This window comes from Hemicordylus capensis, chromosome 6 (genome assembly GCF_027244095.1).
Source record: "Hemicordylus capensis ecotype Gifberg chromosome 6, rHemCap1.1.pri, whole genome shotgun sequence".
NCBI classification, from domain to species: domain Eukaryota; kingdom Metazoa; phylum Chordata; class Lepidosauria; order Squamata; family Cordylidae; genus Hemicordylus; species Hemicordylus capensis.
The window spans coordinates 9,594,379-9,617,017 of record NC_069662.1 but is presented as its reverse complement, the minus strand read 5'-3'; the positions used below and the strand labels follow the sequence as shown (position 1 = coordinate 9,617,017).

The 22,639-nt window shown below is 48.0% G+C and overlaps 1 protein-coding gene across 1 annotated transcript; it reads right to left on the bottom strand.

Moving 5' to 3' along the window:
- Positions 1–3,426: 3,426 nt before the first annotated feature.
- On the bottom strand, positions 3,427–17,431 carry LOC128329720 (alpha-2,8-sialyltransferase 8F-like). Its single transcript, XM_053261334.1, has 6 exons — positions 17,298–17,431; positions 13,220–13,351; positions 11,383–11,527; positions 9,317–9,429; positions 8,538–8,624; positions 3,427–3,907 (listed from the first exon to the last, which is right to left on the bottom strand). Exons 1-6 carry the CDS (start codon positions 17,429–17,431, stop codon positions 3,427–3,429), a joined length of 1,092 nt encoding a protein of 363 aa, XP_053117309.1.
- Positions 17,432–22,639: the final 5,208 nt, after the last annotated feature.

Sequence of the window (22,639 nt, the reverse complement as noted above, 5' to 3'; positions counted from 1 at the left end):
TCTAACTAATATATCTAACTGATATAAATGGAGAGCTTACAAATAATACCTAGCTGACCCTTTTTTAATTCTCCAAGAGTCAATAATTCAAACTGGGTTAACTCACATAGGAGGCTGTGATTCCAAATTAATTTTTGCAGGGCATATCTAATCTGCAAATAGTGAAACCCAGGAATCCCTTTTTTGACCCATAGTTCGAATGATTTCAGTATAAGATCTCATATTTCCATTCTGGATTAGACTTTTAAGTGTAATCAGCCTGTATTCATGCCATAATTGAATATTACCCAGAAAAGCTTCATTTTCAATTCCTTTATTATAATAAAATGCAGTTAAGGGAGATAGTCCTGAATGACATTTATTTCTGAATTTCAGCCAGTTAAGATAGAGTGCGAACATGCAAAGTTTGGGGGTGGAAATGGGCTAACGTTTGAACCACCAGACCAATGTGCACCAAACTTGGCCTACATATTTAGATTATAGAGGACATTAGAGCTTGATGTCCCATAAATGAATTCCAGAACCCATTTCAAGATAATGGCTATGTGTGTGCTCCCATCCAACAATGTTGCAAGGCCTGCACCAATTTGGATCAAATTGAGTGCAATTGTTGTGCTCCATAGGGACATTCCAATGTCATGTTGTATAATGACATCAGTCTCTCATTGCCATCCTCCACCTATTATTATTATTATTACTATTATTATTATTTACATTTTATATGCCACTCTTCCTCCAAGGAGCCCAGAGCGGTGTACTACATACTGAAGTTTCTCCTCACAACCACCCTGTGAAGTACGTTAGGCTGAGAGAGAAGTGACTGGCCCAGAGTCACCCAGCTAGTCTCATGGCTGAATGGGGATTTGAACTCGTGTCTCCTCGGTCCTAGTCCAGCACTCTAACCACTACACCACACTGGCTCCCTAGTGTTGTGCACCCTGTTCTTAGAAATGAGGCTCTGGCAACTATAAGAGCCCCTGGTGGCGCAGTGGTAAAACTGCCGCCCTGTAACCAGAAGGTTACAAGTTCGATCCTGACCAAGGGGCTCAAGGTTGACTCAGCCTTCCATCCTTCCGAGGTCGGTAAAATGAGTACCCAGAAAAGCAATATGCTAAATCATTGTAAACCGCTTAGAGAGCTCCAGCTATAGAGCGGTATATAAATGTTATTGCTATATTGCTATTGCTATTGCTATACTGTTTTAATGTACTCTGCATATGGCATTTGGTGTTTCACATCAAAAAGTGCATGAAGTGGAAGGTGGTCATTATCAAATAAAATTATAGGGAAAGGCAAGTAGGCAGATCAGATTTACCAGAACTTCTTGTTTCTTTCTTTATCATTTGTTTCTCAATGGGGGCTGACTGCGTTGTTTTTTCTTCATTTTCTCCCCCTGAATGATGGGGGGTGGGGGCATTTCTGGAGATAATATCATTTCCAGAAATGATACAGCCAGCTGCAGTATTGAAGGAAAAAGGCCCTAATGAGGATTTTGGAGAATATCAGGAAGCTTGATAGAAATTGCTCAGAATTTCCCCCTTCATTTTCTTCCCCTGATAATTTTCAGAGGATATTTCGGGGGCATTTTCACCTCAAGCCTAGTTGTAAATGATGAAATCTGTTTGGGAAACTGTTATTAAGTTGGTGGTAAAAGGCTGAGCAAATAATAAAAGTGTTTCATCAGTCATTTGCTGTCATCTGAGCTGCTGTTTGCTACTTGGCTTTGTTACCCTATTTTCCCAAGGCGAGGCAGGCAGGAAAGGTGGGAACAGTCTAGAGCAGTGGTTCCCAACCAGGGTTCCTCCAGATGTTGCTGAACTACGACTGTAAATTGTAGCTGGGGATAATAAATAAATAAGTGGTTCCTGGGGATGCTGTGAGTTGTAGTTCAGCACTATCTGCAAGAACCCTGGTTGGGAACCCCTGCTCTAGAGAAGAGGGCAGAATGAAGACTGCCATATTTTCTCAGAGAACTATCATCCTAGATTGCATTCAACTCAAAATGTAAACAGATATACAAAGATGGGTTGTTCTCACGATCATTATTAGGGTAGGAGACGTATCCTACCCAAGTTCAGGAGCTGTGTGCCCTCCCGTTTTGGGTTGGATGGCTTTTCGGCCTTTAAGAACATAAGAACAGCCTTGCTGGATCAGGCTCAAGGAAGCCCATCTAGTCCAGCATCCTGTTTCACACAGTGGCCCACCAGATGCCGCTGGAAGCCTACAGGCAGGAGTTGAGGGCAGGTCCTCTCTCCTGCTGTTACTCCCCTGCAACTGGTATTCAGAGGCATCCTGCCTTTGAGGCTGGAGGTGGCCTATAGCCCTCCGACTAGTAGCTGATGATAGACCTCTCCTCCATGAAGTTATCCAAACCCCTCTTAAAGCCATCCAGGTTGTTGGCTGTCACCACATCTTGTGGCATAGAATTCAACAAGTCAATTATGCGTTGTGTGAAAAAGTACTTCCATTTGTTGGTCCTAGATTTCCTGGCAATCAGTTTCATAGGATGAACCCGTTAAAGAGCTGGGTACACCTGCTGGGTAGGACAGAGCCACCCCCCCCACACAATGTTGCTTAGCAGACTATCACTTCCTTCCCCTTCTACCTTGAGTTTTATTCACAGATGATAGGAAAAAGCGGGAGCATGCACAGCTCCTGAACTTGAGTCCCCCACCCTAATAATGATCCTGTGAAGCAGCCTACAAATATTATGATGCTTAGAGTCCGGGAGACACTCTAGCCTACCACTCTCCTCTCCTCTCCTCCCCACTTCCTCTTCCAGCTCATTCCCCACTTCCTTTTCAAGTCAAGGGAGAGAAGAAGACGTAGCTGCAGCCCAACTGGTACACCGTCAGGAAAGTGGGAGGAGGTGGCCTTTGGCACTCCCCCACCCCGCCAAGTGCCTGGAAATCTTATACTGGCCCTGACTGTGTCTCTCCTTAGGAGGGCTTCCATTCTTCATCCAAGATTCTAGAAATATAAAAGGCATGTGCTAACTGGATAGGGTCAGTTGCTCTCCCCTGCGAACTGAGCAAAGAGGCACCTTTTAAAAGGTGGTGATTTTCTTGTATTTAGCAGGAGGAGAGCAACTGGCCCTATCCAGCCCCAGCACAGCATCCCTCCAGTGGCTGGTGCTGGTGACTGTTTGATGTTTCTTTTTTAGATTGTGAGCCCTCTGGGGATATGGAGTCAATTTATTTGTTTGTTTGTTTGTATCTATGTAAAGCACTTGGGGAACTTTTGCTGAAAAGTGGTATATCAATATTCGTCGTATTCATATTCTTCTAGAAGGGGATTGTTCTCACAACGCAATCCTTGCGGAAGGGCCTCCTCAAAGCACTTGCCCATGCTATCTCTGTGGCTCCACCTTCAGGCTCTGCTGGGCATTGCAACCTGAACCCATGGCTTGGCCTCCTTGGCCGTGGTTCAAGCCATGTCCTCCTCCTCTTGCTGACACTTGCCAAGTCGTAAATGTAGCGCACCCTGGGCGTACATAGCCAGGTAATGTGAGAACTCGCTCGGCATGGCATGGACAGGTTTGGGCAACCTGTTGTCATAGTAGTGGTGAAGGATGGGCTGGTTGTCCAAGTCGTGCTGGAAAGGCCAGAAGCCGTAGAGCGTGATGTGTTGGCAGAGCTCCAGAGCCACGCTGACAAACACGAAGCCAGATGAGAGCCGGTTGGGCCGCAGATTCTGATCCTTCCAGTAATTGCTCAGCGTATCCAAGTAACGTGGGTTGAGGAAGGTCACCTGTCCCACAAGACCGAAGTCCTGCATGGTGTAAAGAGCACGGTAGGACATGTTGGCGTGGCCAGGAATGGAGAAAGCTGGAATGACGAAGAAGGCTCCTCGGTAGGCACTCACAGCATCCGCAAAAGGCTTCCGCCGGCCTGACAGTCTTGTATATCTGCAGGAGGGGAGAGCAAAAAGGGCACGTGGACCACATTCAGAAGACATCCCATTGCAACTGGGAGCTGGGTAGCCTTAATACAGGAATAGCTGGGCTTATGCATCCTCAGTGCAGCATCCCTCCAGTACTGTTGCTGGTGTCTCTCTAGCTTATGTTTCTTTTTAGATTGTGAGCCATTTGGGGACAGGGAGCTGTCTTATTTATTTATTATTTCTCCATGTAAACCGCTTTGGAAACTTTTGTTGAAAAGCGGTATATAATTATTTGTTGTTGTTGTTGTTAAAGTCTTCTACTCCTCAGAGAGGAAGTAGAGACTGGGAGTGGTACTGTATATACTCCAGAAAGAGTATATAAGGACTTAGTTGGGTGCAGCCTGAGCTCCAATAGAGGAGAAGTGGCTAATGGTGCTCCTCCACTCTGTGGTTACACCCACTTGCTCTACCTACATTAAACACTTTTCTGCAAAGATAAAGGCTGAACCCACGGAGAGTTTCTTCACTTATTTTCTTGTTCCAGGCAGGGGCCCATGACTGAGCTGGGCTCTCTGCCAAAGCAGTGTTCCAGGAGCTACAGAGACCTCAGGCAATTCTCAGGGAAGCTGGCATTCAGGACCTTGGAGAGCAGACAAATAAAGAGCTAGGCACATCAAGGCAAGAGAGATGTTGCTCCAGCAGGTGCTTGGAGTGGACTGCCACTTTATATGGCTGCTACTCAAGCAGAGTAGATTAGCCTTGCTCCTTCCCTGGGGAAGGCTCTATTATTATTTTATTATTTTATTATTATTTTTTTATTCATTCATTCATTCATTCATTCAATTTTTATACTGCCCTTCTGAAATGGCTTAGGGTGGTTTACAATTAAAAATAAAAACATTAAAACCAATAACAGTTAAAACAGAAATATAAACAATATGAAACATCAATTAACAATCAAAACATCATAAAAAACAATTAAACAGTCAGAACAATTAAAAAAAAAACCCTGAAAAGCAGGTTATAGCAATAAAACAATTAAAACTAATTAAAAACCCTGGAAGGCCAGGCCATAGAGAAAGGGGCCTTTTCTTGTGTTGTACGCACTGGCTCCAACATCTCTACTTGGGCTAGCAGGTCCTCAAGGGACTCCTCCAAGTCCAAGGATGAAGTCAGACCTCCAAGTCAGACCCCTGGTTGTGGTGGAAGTGCTCGATCTGGGCCCCCCATTTCCCCTGGTGGGGGTGGGGAGGTCCTAGAGAATTGCACAGGACCTGAGTTGCAGGGTCTTGTCACACTATCTCATAAGCTAAGCTGTCTACCTCATCTCTCTTTGGTGGGGGAATCCACGTTGGGAGGCATGGCAGGAGAGCTGGTTTATGGGAGCAGAGATAGTCTTGTGGTTGCAAGCATAAATTGTCTCCTTTGCTAAGCAAGATCAATCCTGGTTTGCATTTGAATGGGAGACAACATGTGTGAGCACTGTAAGATATTCCCCTTAGGGGATGGTGCTGCTCTGTGAAGAGCACCCGTATGCTCACATGCAAAAGGTTCCAAGTTCCCTTCCTGGCATCTCCAAGATAGGACTGAGAGAGACTCCTGCCTGCAACCTTGGAGAACTCACTGCCAGTCTGTGTAGCCAATCCTGAGCTAAATGGACCAATGGGCTGATTCGATATAATGCAGCAATGTTGACACACATTTAGCACTTGCCTCTGAATGGAAGGCTGGCCACAAAGCATATCAGTGCAGTTGGGATGACTCTTCTGCCTCCCTACTGTTCTCCCTTTACCCAAGATTCTGGCTGAATGCATGAACAGGGCTATTGCTGAAAGCATATTGTCCGCTTGGAGCTATCCATGGTCCTGCAATGTCGACCCAACCTTACCAGCTGCTCTGATGGCAGACAGGCTCCAGCTAAGTGTCACTCCCCACAACTTTGGAACCTCCGCTTGTCCCAAGGATTTCCACTGGCAGTCAGGATAACACCCGTGACTTGATGCCATAATGCTTCTCCCCTGCCCACCTGCCCCACTGGACATCTTGTATTTCATGCCTACTAGCCAAAATTTCTGTTTCTGATAAGAACAGTGAAGAAACTAGCCTGGAAACTGGAGGGCCAAGCAATTACTCTCAAGGGAGGAAGGGATCCATTGCATGGTCTGACTGCCCCTATGAATTCTGGGTATTTTCTGTGAGCAGGTACCGTGGGGAGGGAAGGACAGCTATATGTGCCTGTTTTTCAGCGACAGGGTTGTCTGAAGGGGGGCTACAGGGACAGTGCCACCTGCTGTCTGCTCTGAGGACCTGTGTTGCTGCCCTCATTATATTGCAGCAGACCCCCTAGGCCACTGAAGCCATGGAGAAGCCCTGCCCAAAGGAATCATTCCTTGGCCTTTCCCTGCAGCAGGAAGCATAAGAAACATCCTGCCTGAGGTTTTCCTGATCTAATGCACTTGTTTCAGTAGCAATCCCGTGCGATTGATTTGACCCTTGGCTTGTTTTGGACTTCAGATGACCTGCCTGACCCTCTGGCCCCTGACTGCTCACCTGGCTTGACCCTCAGCTTGTTCCTGACTCCTGTCTGCTCCTCTGGCTACTGGTGACCACTTGGCTTTGACCCTCAGTGTGTTCCCAAACTCTGGCTCCTGATCATCTGCTCTGCTTGATCCTTTATGCATCTCTGGCTGTCCCAGTCCAGGCTTTTGGACTTGCACCCCCTAGGGACTGCTGTCCATGGCTTAGCTTTCTGACAGGCAGTCACTCAGAACCCTACACCTAGGGAGCTTCACACTGTAGCACAACAACTCTTCTACAGAGACTCTTCTAGTTCTGGCAGCACCCAGGTCTTCTTAAGGAGGGCAGGGTGGGAGGGGGGCAATTTCCCCAGGCCTCACACATGGAGAGCCCTGTCCAAGGCATGATTCCGTATTTGAAGTGATCTGATCGATCCTTTTCATTCAAAGCAAAACAAAAAATTAAATCGAATCGGGATCAAGAGTTATTTCAGAATCTAGGGTTATTACACTGACACAGGATGCAGTGGCTGACACTTGCGCAACACTGCGCATGCAGTGGCACATGAAGTTGGCGCAGTTGTGCAAGTGCAAAAAATGGTGCAAATGGAGTGGTGTGACAGGGCAGCATTAGGTCTAAGCCCCACTGCCGGCCAGCCCCAGCTGCACCATCGTTTTGCTACAGTGCAAATGTAATATTCCACCACGTGCGTAACATTGCACAGTATGTCAGCCAGACAGAATAAAGTGGGGAGGGGGCTGGGTCTCAAAGTAACATTCTGCCCCCGGGCCTCTCAAAATCTTTAAATGGGCCAGAACAATATCGGGCTGGTTCTCATAACCAACAGATCAGTAGGAGAAGCGTCCAGCCAGGCTCCAAGCCCTGTGCATGCTCCTGAGAAATGGAGGGATGGACCATTCCCAAGGAATGGTCACATGTCGGCAAAAATTGAGGTAGGAGGAAGGGGAAAGTGATCCTGGTCTAGCCATGATCTGGGTAGGGTACTGGTGGCCAACCCACATCGTGTTCCCAGTGCTGTATCGAGGATGGAGGGAAAGCTGGGGGAGAGCAACTGGCCGTATCCGTCCCCAGCACAGCAACCCTCTAGTGGCTGTTGCTGGCATCTATCTTATGTTAAAGATTGTGAGCCCTTTGGGGACAGGGAGCCTGCCTATCTATCTATCTATCTATGTAAATTGTTTGGGGGACTTTTGTTGAAATGTGGTATATAAATACCAGAAGCACACACAGGGCTTGGAGCCTGGCTGGCCAGCCCTCCCACCCAGCTGTCAGTCGTGAGAACAAACCCATTGATTCATCATGGGTGCCCCACAAGCTATTTTCACCACAGGCTCTGCAGATGCTAGAGACAGCCCTGTTCAGCTGCATGGAATTATTGATAAGTTGGTCCAGGTGCCTGCATTTCTCCATTTCTAAAGTAAGCAGAAGTCATGGTTATGAAACTGACCCAAACAAGCCCATCAGAAGGCACCCGACCAGCACTATTACTACTAATACTACCATTATTTTCTATACCACTTTCCAACAAAAATTCCAAAGTGGTTAACATAGAAAAATAAGGAACAAATAAATGAGACGGTTCCCTGTTCCAAAAGGGCTCACAATCTAAAAAAGAAATATAAGGCAAACACCAAGAACAGCCACTGGAGGGATGCTGTGCTGGGGTTGGAGAGGGCCAGTAGCTCTCACAGGAACATAGGAAGCTGCCATATACTGAGTCAGACCATTGGTCTATCTAGCTCAGTATTGTCTTCACAAACTGGCAGTGGCTTCTCCAAAGTTGCAGGCAGGAATCTCTCTCAGCCCTATCTTGGAGATGCTGCCAGGGAGGGAACTTGAAACTTTCTGCTCTTCCCAGAGCGGCTTCATACCCTGAGGGGAATCTCTTCCAGTGCTCACTCTTCTAGTCTCCCATTCATATGCAACCAGGGTGGACCCTGCTTAGCTAAGGGGACAAGTCATGCTTGCTACCACAAGACTAGCTCTCCCCTTGCTAAATATAAGAGAATTGCCACTTTGAAATGTGCCTCTTTGCTCAGTTAGCAGGGGTTTTACAACCCCCTTCTACTTAGAAGGGCAGGGCCAGCAGAAGCTACACGTTTTCCTTGTGCTCGTACCTTAAATCAAGGACACTGGGGTTTATGGTGACCAGGCTTGTCTTGGTTCCCACATCTTCAGAGAAGTTCATGGGAGGCATATTGAACCTGGATGGGGGGGAGGGACACAAACAGTCAGCATCAGTATCTGCTGTTATCTATATGTTCTTTTCCCACTGGGGGAGAACTAACCACAACAGATTGGATTGATCTGTGGTATGTGTCGCTCCTTCCTGCCGAGGTGACCCTTTCTTGAGGCAAGGTGAGGCAATCTCCTCAGGCGGCCAACTATTGGAGCGCAAGCAGGATGGCAAAACGCTGCCCATCACCAAGATCAGATCAGCTCTTCAGGATCAATCGGAGCCTTGTCAGCTTTGCAGGTTGCATCTCTCCTCACATCCCTTGCAAAGCTGGCAAGAAGCATGAGGAGAAGAGAGAAGGCTGCAAGAAACCTTCCTCCCCCCCCCCCCACCTCTGGCTCCATTGCCCTGTCCAAACGTGCAAGGGTCTATTTTGAAAGGGGGCGAGACCCGAGGGCTATGCACGGAACCATTCGACGCTCCATTCTAGGAGCGTCGAACCGGTTCTGTCCACCAGCATTCGAGCTAGTTCGGAGAGCAGGGGGTTTCTTTAAGGGGCAGGGGAGGTGCTGCCTACCTGCCAGCCCCCACCCGCCACTTCCCCCCCACTGCCGCCCTCGCAAAAAGCAGGTGTGTGAGGCTGCAGCATGCCTCCTTGCAGCCCCGGTCAGCTTCACCACACAAATGGTGAAGAGTTAAAAGAGTAACAAAAAGAGTTACCTCACGATTAGATCTGCTTGGTCGATCTCCCATCCGCAGCCACTGTTTCGTAGGATTCCACCGCTTCCCACCACTGCACAGCGACCATACCGAGTATCTGAAAAGGGTGATCTCTGAGAGAGAGAGAGAGAGAGAGAGAGAGCGAGAGAGAGAGAGAGAGCGCATAAACATAACACTAGAATATTGACATTTCATTTTTATTGTTACAAAAGAAATATTGACATTTCATTTTTATTGTTACAAAAGAAATATTGGCATTTCATTTTTATTGTTACAAAAGAAATATTGGCATTTCATTTTTATTGTTACAAAAGAAATATTGGCATTTCATTTTTATTGTTACATGCAAAAAAATATTATACATTAGGGCAGTTCACACAATCAGAACTTGGGTAGGAGAAGAGTCCGATCCAAGTTCAGGAGCTGTGCGAGCTTCCGTTTTCTGATAGTCTGTGAGTTAAAAACAAAATTGGAGGTGGGCAGCTTGATCTGAGTACAAGGGTTTTCCTTCCTACCTCCAGGGGCACACCTACTAGGTAATTTTGGTGCCCGGACTTGAAGGGTTTCAGAGCACCACCATCACTGTGAGTTAAAATTAAAAGTTTAAAAATTTAAAATAAGTTAACCTGGTTTTTTTAACCACATCACCTCCAAGGTCCGAGGGGGGCTCCAAAATCCCAGGGGGGCCTCCTCCCACACCACACCCCGACGCTACTCTGCAGTGCCAAACCACGGCACCGAAAACTCCAAGCATTCTAGCCGCACCATATGCGTGGCTGGGGTCTGGGGTGTGTGGGGGTGAGTTGAGCAGGCCTTCCCTATCTCCATGGTGGTGGCAGCTTTGGGGACAGGGATCCATTTCATTTATTTATTAGGTCTCTGTGTAAACCGCTTTGGGCACTTGTGTTAAAAGCAGTATATAAATATCTGTGGTGGTTGTCATTGTTATAATGTACCCCTGCAAACTTGGCAAAGAGGCACCTTTTAATGTGGCGATTCTCTTTATTGAGCAGGGGGGAGAGTAACTAGCCCTATCCACCCCCCAGCACAGGACCTCCAGTGGCTGTTGCTGGTGTCTATCTCATGTTTCTTTTTAGATTGAGAGCCCTTTGGGGACAGGGAGCCATCTTATATATTTATTATTTCTCTGAGTAACCCGCCCTGAGCCATTTTTACAAGGGCAGTATAGAAATCGAATAGATAGATAGATAGATAGATAGATAGATAGATAGATAGATAGATAGATAGATATAATCCCAGTGGTAATTGGCGCCCTGGGTGCAGTTCCAAAAGACCTTGAAGAGCACCTCAACACCATAGGGGCCACAGAAATCACCATCAGCCAGTTACAAAAGGCAACTTTACTGGGAACAGCCTATATTCTGCGACGATATCTATAACAACAGCAACAACATTGACAATAAAACTCAGCCATCCCAGGTCCTTGGGAAGAACTCAATGTCTGGATAAAACAAACCAGTCAATCACACCTGTCTGACACTGTAAATAAATAAATAAATAAATAAATAAATAAATAATATTGAATACATAGATAAACCTTCCTGCTAACAATGCAGACTCCATTTCAATTACTGTGCAGTTTAATCTATCTGTCTATACTCACCTTGTTCTCATGACTAGGAATAGGAGGAGGAGCCTCCTCCCCTAATTTGGGAGTTGTGCTTGCTCTGGATTGGCCGTTGTGAGAATTCTACAAGCAAGGTAGGAGGAGGTTGAGCAAGGTTGGAGGCTGTGCCTATGATTGCCTATGAGGCTGTGCCTATGATGGAGGGCTTTTCCTCATCCCTCTTTCAGCTGCTGGGTGCACACAACTCCCAAAACTGGGTAGCAGGCTTCTCCTCTCCAGTTACTGACCACGTGAACTGCCCTGTTGTCTAGGGATTGAATCCAAGACCTTCTGCATGCACAGCAGGTGTGCTACATACTGCGTCTTAGCTCTTACCCCACCTCTTGCTGCTTTGCTGTCTAGTTCCATCCCTCTCCAGCAAAAATAAGACTTGGCAAAGAATCAACAAGCAAAAACGGGGAGACACTTTCCCACCCACTTCTGGCAGGAGATCCACCAGCTCAGCTTTCACTGACTGTTTCCAGTTTTTGTTCACATTGGAGATGAGGTGCGATCCTACTGGGGTGTTTTCCTTGGTTACTAGTAGCCAGAAGGAAGCATTGCAGCATTGCTCCAGTTTTGTCCTGCAAAAGAAGAAGGGCTGGATTAAGGCACCTAGAGAAGGAGGAGCATTATTCAGCTTGTAAGCTAATGCAATGGAATAAAACCAAACCCAGGTACTGTGCTGACCTGGCTGGAGGAGTCTTTGAATGATGGAGTTTATGGACTTTGAGAAAGCTATGATATAAAGAACAAATGTAGTGGTTAGAGTTAGGGATGTGCAAAATGATTCGAGCTCGAAATGGGCCGATTTGACCTCGAAATGGGCCGTTTTGAGTGTTTAGAGCCTGAAATGAAATGCCCTTAAAATAAAGGGCCTGTTTCGAGCTTGAAACAAAACAACCCCATTTCGAACTTGAATCATTTCGAGTGTTTCAAGCACCATTTTTGAGGGCTGTTTTCCCCATGCTGATTGGTTTTCTGGCACTGGCTTCTGATAGGCTTGCCATCTCCTTGCTTCTTAGTTGGCTTGTTATGATTCAAACCAAGTGTTGACATGGGCAACTGTGCCCCCATTGGCTGAGGGAAGGTAGGGAGAGACAAAGGAGGGAGTTTCAAATGTATTGAATGGCCTGGGAGGCAGGGAGCCCTTACAGTGTGACAGCACCTCTTGAAAAGGAATGATACATCAGGAGAGGAAAGACAGAAACTGCAGCAGAGAGGAGAGGAGAATGGTGGTGTGGCCTCGGCCTGCTAGCCTAGTGGAGAGAGACAGAGGGCCAGTTAAGAGGGTATTTTTAAATGCATGTGCTTTTACATTGGTGGCAATTTTCCCTATAGGATCCTATGGTGGTTTGGGGAAAAGGTTAAAAAAATTGCCCACTTACCAATTTTTTTGTGGGTTGGGTAGTAGGTGGTACCCATCATGCCCTACCACCCAACCTGCTTTGGTGTCCCTAGGAGCTACCCATGGGGAACCCATGGGTGTTTCGATTTCTCCATTGTTCCCAATGGCTGAAACTCTCGAAACACACAAAATGGACTCAAAACATGTCAACTGTTTCAAGTGTTTGGATGAAACATTTTGAGCATTTTGCATTTCATTTTGAGCTCGAAACAAAATACAAAATCCATTCCGTGTGCTTCCCTAGTGAGTGTCTGATTTAGAGTGGGGAGACCCAGGTTCAAATCCCCATTCAGCCATGAAGTTCACTAAGCAATCTGGGGCTGTCACTATCTCTCAGCATAACCTGCCTCGCAGAGTTGTTGTGAGGATAAAAGGGGGAGGAGCGGATTTTGTACCCCTGAGATTCCTGAAGGAAGAGTGGGATAGCTAATGATGATGATGATGATGATGATGTGGACACACTCAGGGTGTCCAATGCCCCAGTAACTCCACGGAGGAGCTTTGTATCTCTTCCTCCCCACACACCATGGCCACTTCTGCAGGACTTTATAGCTACATCCTCCGAAAGCGTGTTTCAAATTCAAGTCTGATGACAGAGCGCTTAAGACCAACAGGATAGCCCTAGTCAGAAAATACCTTCTCAAGAACTCAGATACACTTCCTGGAATCTGTCACTGTTGGGGCAATATCAGCCACCTATAATTTGTGTTTATTATCATGAACTGCTTCAAAAACCACTATGGTTGAAGGCCATATATAAATATTGAGCAATATAATGTAAGTCAATGATTGATTGGTTTGATAAGTTCCCCGAGTCACAGCCCACTTTTGCAGATTTCACCCTGATAAGGGAGGTGAATAGCACTACCTGTAGTGTTCCACAGCTGTGGGATTAGGCTCCCAAGGGCATCCCTGCATAAGCTGCAGATGTTCCAAGATCCTCCTGTCTTCTGCCTGGAGAGTCTCCTTTCCCGACTTCTGGTTGTTTGCTGACTTGGGGCTGTTCAAAGCATGGAACATAAGAAGATAAGAACAGCCCAGCTGGATCAGGCTCAAGGAAGCCCATCTAGTCCAGCATCCTGTTTCACACAGTGGCCCACCAGATGCCTCTGAGAAGCCCGCAGGCAAAAGCTGAGGGCATGCCCTCTCTCTTGCTGTTGCTCCCCTGCAACTGGTATTGAGAGGGATCATGCCTCTGAGGTTGGAGGTGGCCCACAGCCACCAGACTAGTAGCCATTGATAGACCTGCCCTCCATGGATTTGTCTAAGCCCCTTTTAAAGCCATCCAAGCTAGTGGCCACACCATGGCAGAGAATTCCATAGATTAATTACGTGCTATTTGGAAAAATACTTCCTTTTGGGGATGTGCATTTCCAGGAGGTGGTGGGTGGTTGCTTTAAGGCACGGGGAAGGTGTCCTTACCTCCCCCGCTGTGTTTCCCCCACCAGCACTGCTGCCAAAACCACTGACGGGGGATGGCTGAGTACCTTCTTGATGGCCTGGTCAGCGTAATACCAAAAGTATTACACTGACCGGGCCAGCAAGGAGGTACTTCAGTGGTTTTGGCAGCAGCACTGGTGGGGGAAACACAGCGGGAGAGCTAAGGACACCCTCCCCACACCTTAAAGCAACCACCTCCACCCCCACCCCCACCTTCAAACTGGCTCGAATGCTGGCATTTTGAACCAGTTCAGCGCTCCAGAAAAGGAGCGCCGAACCGGTTCTGTGCACAGCCCTCATTCCTTTTGTCAGTCCTAAATTTCCTTGCCTTCAGTTTCATGGGATGACCCATGAAACATAACAGAAGGGTCCTCTTGTATTTATCCTGTGGGAGTGAACCTTCTTGCTATGATTGCATGGAATTTGTGAGAATTTGCTGCTGCATCCCACCAAGAACAGGTGGTGGTCCCTTTGAGGCAAGCCTGTTTTCACATGTAGCACAGCCCCAACAGACAGGCACTGCCCAGAAAGGCCGCGGTGGGTCAGTCCGTGTTGGGATGTTTCAATATACATTGTCTCAATTCTTTATATGGGACATGCTTGTCGATATTTAAATGTAGCTATGTATTGGCTTGGGAGTGGAGTCACACCTTGTTTGCTCCTCACTTGCTGCCTTGAATTCCAAGTGAGAGGTTCTCCCTTGCTCTGCATAAGAGACTGTTAGTTAGTGTCAGACTCCCAGGGGAGAAGGTGGGCTCCTGGCCCTTCTTGATCTCCAGAATGACTGGGTAGGCACATAAAAAAGGTCAGCCTCAGGGACAGCCAGGTGAGGAGGCTACTCTGTCGCCTGAGTGTTCCTCCTGGCTTGCTGCATTCAGCCAGTTCCCTCTCCTGGAGAACTCCCAGCTCCCATACTCACAAGCAGCTCCTCCTCATCAGCTGCCTTGTCTTTAAATACCCCAGTGCAGAGCTGAGAGGGCTTCAAGCCTACTTCCAGCCCCGCCCCCTTCCTGACCTTGCTCCCTGCCCCACCCAACCTACCTCTCTTCCTTGCCCTCTCAACCCCACCGTGATCCATCCAGCCTGGATTCTTTTCATCCCTGTTGCCCCCTGAAGGGAACGAAAGCCCCAAAGGAGGGATGCCACGCCCTTCTCCAGACTCCACAGGGCCAGCCAAGCAACCAGGTAACATGGCATCCCAACAGCTTATTGTTTTCTTAGCCTACATTTAAAGTTGCTTCCTGTACAATTACTTACAGAAGATAAATAGCGTGTCTTCAACACAGCGCAGGAGCGGGGCCATGAACGCAAGGCGAGGGAGAGCTACCTTCAACCTCACTAGGCTCTAGTTTAAAGGTATGGTTTTACACATTGGTAAGGAATTTCTGGGCCTTACTGCATGGGTTGGTTGCATTGTTATATGGACCGCATTCGCACGTAATGCAGAACTGCTGTTCCAATGGAGCTGTGGTTCCTCTCCTCCCTCCCTATGCTTCCCCATCTGAATTCTGATGTCATGAAGAAGCACCTTTTAACATGGTGATTCTCTTTATTTAGCAGGGGGAGAGTAACTGGCCCTATCCACCCCCAGCACAATACCTCCAGTGACTGTTGCTGGTGTCTATCTTATGTTTCTTTTAGATTGTGAGCCCTTTGGGGACAGGGAGCCATCTTATTTGTTTATTATTTCTCTGTGTAAACTGCCCTGAGGCATTTTTGGCAGGGTGGATTAGAAATTGAATGAATAATTAATAATAATAATAATAATAATAATAATAATAATAATAATAATGAACTCCCTCTCTGCAGTCAGCGAGACTGCAGAGAGGTGGGGGAACTAGCTGACTAGGCTTCCTTCTTGATTGAAGGACAGCCCTGTCAGCCAATAGCAGCTGGAGCAAGGGAGGAGCATCCTCCCTCAACTCCAGTTGCAGGACAACAAGACTGCAGTGCTGCGTTCAGACACACCGCGAAACTGGAGGTACAGGCAACGGAACTCACTACAAACTGAAGGTACAAATCAGAGTCTGGAGAGAGAAACCATGGGTTCATTTTCAGTTCAAACTGCAGTTGCCCGCATTCAGACATACAGAAATTGAAACCTGGGGCCCTGTCACCCCCAGTTTCATGCTAATGTGTGAATGCGGCCGTACATTGTTATGTACAGCCATGGCTAAATATGTCTGTGTACATCTATGTATGCATATTAAAGTAAAGTTGTGCCATCGAGTCGGTGTTGACTCCTGGTGACCACAGAGCCCTGTGGTTGTCTTTGGCAGAATACAGGAGTGGTTGACCATTGCTGCCTTCCGCGCAGTATGAGAGGATGTCTTCCAGCATCTTCCTATATCTCTGCTGCCCAATATGGGTGTTTCTCATAGTGTGAGAAACATACCAGTAGGGATTCAAACTGGCAATCTCTTGCTCCCTAGGCAAGTTACTTCCCTGCTGCTCCATTAGGGGGCTTATGTATGCATATTAGGTCCCCTTTTAAATGTTTATGTTTTATAGTTTATTTTCTTGCCTTTTCGTACTCTTATTGTGAGGATATGGAATGCTCACGAACATTCCAACTGCTCAGGAGAAAGGTACCATCCATATCATGCTCACATTACAGTGCAGCTTCTCTCTGTGTGTGCTGTGCCAAGAGCAAAAGGAAACTTTACTACAAGGCTTAGGAACAGGAAATGCTTTGTAAACAACAGGAAGCATAAGGAAGAAAGCTTTAGAGGCTGGGAGTGGTTGTGAGACAGGAAGCCATGATAGTAACTGCCAGGCTTGACTACTACAATGTGCTCTACATGGGGCTGCCTTTGTACGTAGTCTGGAAACTACAATTGGTACAGAATGAGGAAGCCAGATTGGTCTCTGGGACAACACGAAGGGACCATATAACACCAGTTTTGAAAGAACTGCACTGGTTGCTATTTAAGAGAGCGCCGCCTCTGTCATGCACCCACCCGCCTTTTGCGATCTTCTGGAGAGGTCTGGTTGCGGTTGCTACCAACTCATCTGGTGGCGACTCAGGACCGGGCTATCTCTGTGGCTGCCCCAGGGCTTTGGAATATGCTCCCTGCTGAAATTAGAGCATCTCCTTCTCGGTTTGTTTTCAGGAAGACCCTCAAGACTTCCCTGTTCTCACAAGCTTTTAATTAGAATTTTAAGAATTTTAAGAATTTGTTTTATATTGTTTTTATAGTGTGTTGTGTATTTTAACCTGTGCTTTTTATCTTGGGATTTGTACACTGCCTAGAGATTTACATATCAGGAGGTATAAAAATATGGTTGGTAGATAGATAGACAGACAGATAGACAGATAGACAGTAGCAAGTCCCCCCCTCTCTCTCTCTGATGTAACAGTTTCCTCCACTGAGCAGTGAGGTGGACTAGACGACCTCCAAGGTCCCACCATCCCTTCCAACTCTTAACAGTCCCCAATTCTGTAATTCTTGATATCTCCCAGTGCAGCTTCAGGAAATACAACTTTGCTAAGCAGTCATACTCACCCTTCCAGCGCATTCTTTGTTTGAAGGAATCGTTGCAGTTCTTGGCATTTTGCTAACGCTTGTAACGCAGCCTGGGCTCTGGGGGTGGAAATGTCACAGGAAGGAAAGGGGTTAATTCTAGAGCTCCCAGGCATTGGACCCTCCACTGAAAGCCCCACCACCCCCAGGCTTCTGTGTGCTTTTGTTTAAGTAGCAGAAAGAGCAGAAAGCACCATTTCAGAAAGAGGATTCTTGGGGCCATCTGTAGCCCACAGTTTCCCTCTGCGGGTAAAAAACAAAAATCTACCTGTTGCTGAATTGTGTTTTGTGAGGATCTCTGCAGTCTCCATCTTTGCTACCTGAATTGCCTGGCCAGGCATCTTGTTTACTGAGCTGCCGTCACCAGATTGGGTGTTGGGCACCTTTTGGAACATATGAAAACTTGTCCCAAGTCAGACCTTGGTCTGTCTAGCTTGGTATTGACTAATTTGACTGGCAATGGCGCTCTCTCTCAGGGGTTCTGTGCCAGAGCAAATGCTTTGCATGCAAAAGATCTTAAGCTCAGCCTCTCACACCTCTACTTCATGAATTGCTTGGAAATATTCTGCCTGAAACCCAGGGTTGTTGTTGCCAGTCATATTAAACTGGACTGGGCTTTAAAGGGTTGGATTTGGCATAGGGAAGCTTTACACAAACGTCACATCCAGTTTTTCCCTGATTGGCTAAGAACATGCGGCATCTGGCGGCTCCCTGATTGGTTAAGAACATGTGGCATCTGGCGGCTCCCTGATTGGCTGAGAACGTGGCATCTGGCGGCTCCCTGATTGGCTGAGAACATGCATCATCTGGCGGCTCCCTGATTGGTTAAGAACATGTGGCATCTGGCGGCTCCCTGGTTGGCTGAGAACATGTGGCATCTGGCGGCTCCCTAATTGGCTAAGAACATGTGGCATCTGGCGGCTCCCTGATTGGCTGAGAACATGTGGCATCTGGCGGCTCCCTGATTGGCTGAGAACATGCGTCATCTGGCAGCTCCCTGATTGGTTAAGAACATGTGGCATCTGGCGGCTCCCTGATTGGCTGAGAACATGCGTCATCTGGCAGCTCCCTAATTGGCTAAGAACATGTGGCATCTGGCAGCTCCCTGATTGGCTAAGAACATGTGGCATATGGAGGCAACAAACTCAGGCATTGTGAATATGGTACCACAAACATCAAAGGACGTTATGTTATTTTTCCTGTGGGACGGCAAGGTTTTGGAAGGACACCTCCTGAGCCTGTGGACTAACATCTAGCCAAAAAAAAAAAAAAATTAAGATCCTTATCTATGATGTCAATAAATAAATATCTGACAACCCCAATTTTTCCTCCGGAAAGGAGCTGCTGACTTGTGCTCCCCAAAAAGATCTCCTCTCCAGACAATTTCCACAACCAGACTTGCTTGGTTTCAGTTTCACAGCTCCATCAGCTTCCTTCCACAACATTCTCTAGGCCAGCTAACTGGCACCCTGCGTAAAAACTGAAAACTCCAATCCCTGCCCCCAGTGAGAAATAAAATATGTATTGGTGTCTCACCCCAAACAGCATGGGACCCTTTACAGGACCTCTCAAAATACTTTGCTGTGTCTGGTCACACCGATTGCAAACCCCTAAAGCTGTCCCTGCTTTAGATCACAGACCTTGTTGCTCAGGGAAATGACTGTAGTTAAATGGAGCCTCCATGTTCAGGGGCAGGATGCTACTGTATTCCAATATTGGTGGGGAGCAACAGCAGGAGAGGGCTGCTTCCCTCACACCTCACTTGCAGGTCTCTCAGAGGCATCCAGTTGACCAGGGTGGAATACAGGATCATGCTGGACCAGTTGAACTTCTGGTCTGAGCCAACAGGGCAATTATTATGGGGAAGCATTTGTTCTGTAGGGCAGCCATATATATGTCAGTCCCTGGCTTCTCCAGTTAAAGAATCACAGACAGCAAGGTTGGGGGAAAGCCTTGCTGAGAGGAGAGCAGAGCTGGTCTCGTGGTAGCAAGCATGACTTGTCCCCTTAGCTAAGCAGAGTCCACCCTGGTTGCATATGAAAGGGAGACTAGAAGTGGAAGCACTGAGAGATATTCCCCTCAGGGGATGGAGCCGCTCGGGGAAGAGCATCTAGGTTCCAAGTTCCCTCCCTGGCAGCATCTCCAAGAGAGGGCTGAGAGAGATTCCTGCCTGCAACCTTGGAGAAGCCGCTGCCAGTCTGTGTAGACTAGGGATTCTCAACGTTGGGTCCCCAGAGGTTATTGGACTTCAACTCCCATAATCCCCAGCCAAAGGCCATTGGGGCTGGGGATTATGGGAGTTGGTCCAATAACCTCTGGGGACCCAACATTGAGAATCCCTGGTGTAGACAATTCGGAGCTAGATGGACCAATGGTCTGACTCAGTCTATGGCAGCTTCCTATGTTCCTAAACCTCTGCTTTAGACCCAGGAGGGACAAAATGTTTGGCATGCAGAAGATCCCAACTCCACCTGTCAGCATTTCCAGTTAAAGGTCTGTTCTTGTAACAGCTTCTGATACAGCGTGCAACCTGTTTAGGTTCCTGTTCACACAGGGGGGCCCCATGGCCATGACACTCCGAAGACACTGACACAGATGCAGACACACACAAACCCTGGTGTTTGTGAGGCCACACGCACCAGGAGAGGCCCAAGGTACTGCAGCACCTGAGGCAAGGAAGGTCCCATGTCGTCTTGGCAAGCTTTGAAAGTGGCACAGAGGATAGGCAGGAGGGAAGGTTGCCAGCAACCTCCTCTTCTCTCCTGGTGCTTCTTGTGGGCTTTGCAAGGGGTGTGGGGAGAGGCACTCCTCCCCAGGCTTGCAAGGGCCAGATGGGTTCTGAAGAGCTGCTCGGAGGGCAGCAGTGAGGGGCATCTTGTTGCCTTCCCAGCCATCCCATCATCTGCTGCCTGAGGTGACTGCCTCACCTCGCCTCATGGAAGAGACGCCCAAACACGTCCCCCCGCCCAAGAGGTCCTTACCTGTTTGTCCGCTGCAGCAGTGAAAGTGTGAGGCTGACGAGGAAGCACACCATGACCCACAGCAGCAGGTGTGATTTCCTAAGCCGTATGTTGAAGAGCATAACTCAAACCCCAAGCGTCAAGCCCCGGCTAGCCGGTCTCCTGTACCTCCCAGGGCTCCTGGTTCCTTCAGGTGTGTCCTGTCTAGCTGCGGTATGGCCTGCCTTCACAACCAAGCATCATATTTTTGTTGGAACATTAAAGCTGCCCACAAGGGCAGCCACACCTCAGGCATCGTTACACCTTTCTGCCTGGCTGGTTTGCCTCGAGGGAATGCTGTTGACTTGAGTAATGCACAGCAGAGCACAATGGACCTCTTGAGCAATGTTGACCAAGGCTGTTGCTGGTATAATCACCCATTTAACTCGTAACCTAGAGGTTGTTCACACTACTGTGGGGTGGTGGTGGAAGGCTTGGGAGAGGAGAGCTGGTCTTGTGGTAGCAAGCGTGACTTGTCCCCTTAGCTAAGCAGGGTCTGCCCTGGTTGCATATGAATGGGAGACTAGAAGTGTGAGCACTGTAAGATATTCCCCTCAGGGGATGGAGCCACTCTGGGAAGAGCATCTAGGTTCCAAGTTCCCTCCCTGGCAGCATCTCCAAGATAGGGCTGAGAGAGATTCCTGCCTGCAACCCTGGAGAAGCTGCTGCCAGTCTGTGAAGACAATACTGAGCTAGATAGACCAATGGTCTGACTCCGTATATGGCAGCTTTCTATGTTCCTAATTTCCCTCTCTCCCAGACGACCAAGTGTTTCTGTTGGGAGCACGAAATGCATGCAGCGTGCTCCCAGACAAGCAACGCTGCGTGCCTGCATCACTGAGCTCTGGAGGCCGGGATGACATGTCCTGGCCCCCGGAGATCCTTCAATGCACCATGCAAGCGAGCAGTGCATTGTGGAGATCCCCCCCCCCCCCAGGAATGGGTGGGTGCTCGACAGTGCTTCAGCACCAGCGGAAAGCAGCAGGCGCTGACACACGGTCAGGTAAACGAGGTTAAGAGAGCAGACATTCCTGTGACCTCATTTATGAGGCGGGCTCCCTAGGCCAGTTTGCTGGTGAGAACCATGTACCTCCTGGAAGTTCTTATGGGCAGCCGAGTCCTTGTGGCCGAGTGGTTAAGGTGACAGACTAGAAATCCACTGGGGTCTCCCCATGCAAGTTCGAATCCTGCCGATTACGTAAAGTAACTTCTTTGAAGGGAGGGGAGCTGGTCTTGTGGTAGCAAGCATGAATTGTCACCTTTGCTAAGCAGGGTCCACCCTGGTTGCATCTGAATGGGAGACTACATGTGAGCACTGGATTCCCCTTAGGGCAGGGGTTCTCAACCTTGGGTCCCCAGATGTTGATGGACTTCAACTCCCATAATCCCCAGCCAAAGGCCATTGGGGCTGGGGATTATGGGAGTTGAAGTCCATCAACATCTGGGGACCCAAGGTTGAGAACCCCTGCCTTAGGGGATGGAGCCCCTCTGGGAAGAGCAGAAGGTTCCAAGTTCCCTCCCTGGCAGCATCTCCAAGATAGGGCTGAGAGAGATTCCTGCCTGCAACCTTGGAGATGCTGCTGCCAGCCTGTGTAGACAATACTGACCTAGATGGACCAATGGTCTGACTCAGTAAAAGGCCGCTGCCTATGTTCCTAAGTCCAGGTTTGGCTGCCTTAGCCCAGTCTTGGCTGCTCGTGTGAGCAGCCTCATAGAGTAGGGGGCGAGGGAGAGAATTTTGCTTCTACAACTCAACAACTGTAGGAGTCTGATGATCACACAACTGAATCATGCAAAACCAACTGCTGCTCTGCAACTTCTCTCCCTATTGGGAATGTTTTCCTAATGTCTGCCCCCAAATCTGCTACTTCTAATGGCACCACATTGGTTTTTTTCTCCTGCCCTCGGCAGCAGTGGGCAGAGATAATGCTCCTTCTTCGATGTTCACCGCCTCACGACCACCCTGCAGGATAGGTTAGGATGAGAGTGCATGACTGGTGCAATTCTCTAACCACTGCACCATGTTGAGCATGAGATCCTCTCACTCCTCCTGGGCCACAGCTCCCAGCTCAAGCTTGGGTCCCCAGAGGTTGCAGGACTACAGCTCCCATCATCCCCAGCTGCAGTGACCAAAGGCAATGCAGCACAATTTATTTTATTTATTTTTTATTTTTTACATTTTATATCCCGCTCCTCCTCCAAGGAGCCCAGAGCGGTGTGCTACATACTTAAGTTTCTCCTCACAACAACCTTGTGAGTAGGCAACAGTCAGGTATCATGGGAGTTGTAGTCCAGCATCTGCAGGAGGTCATTTCTTGCTCCTTC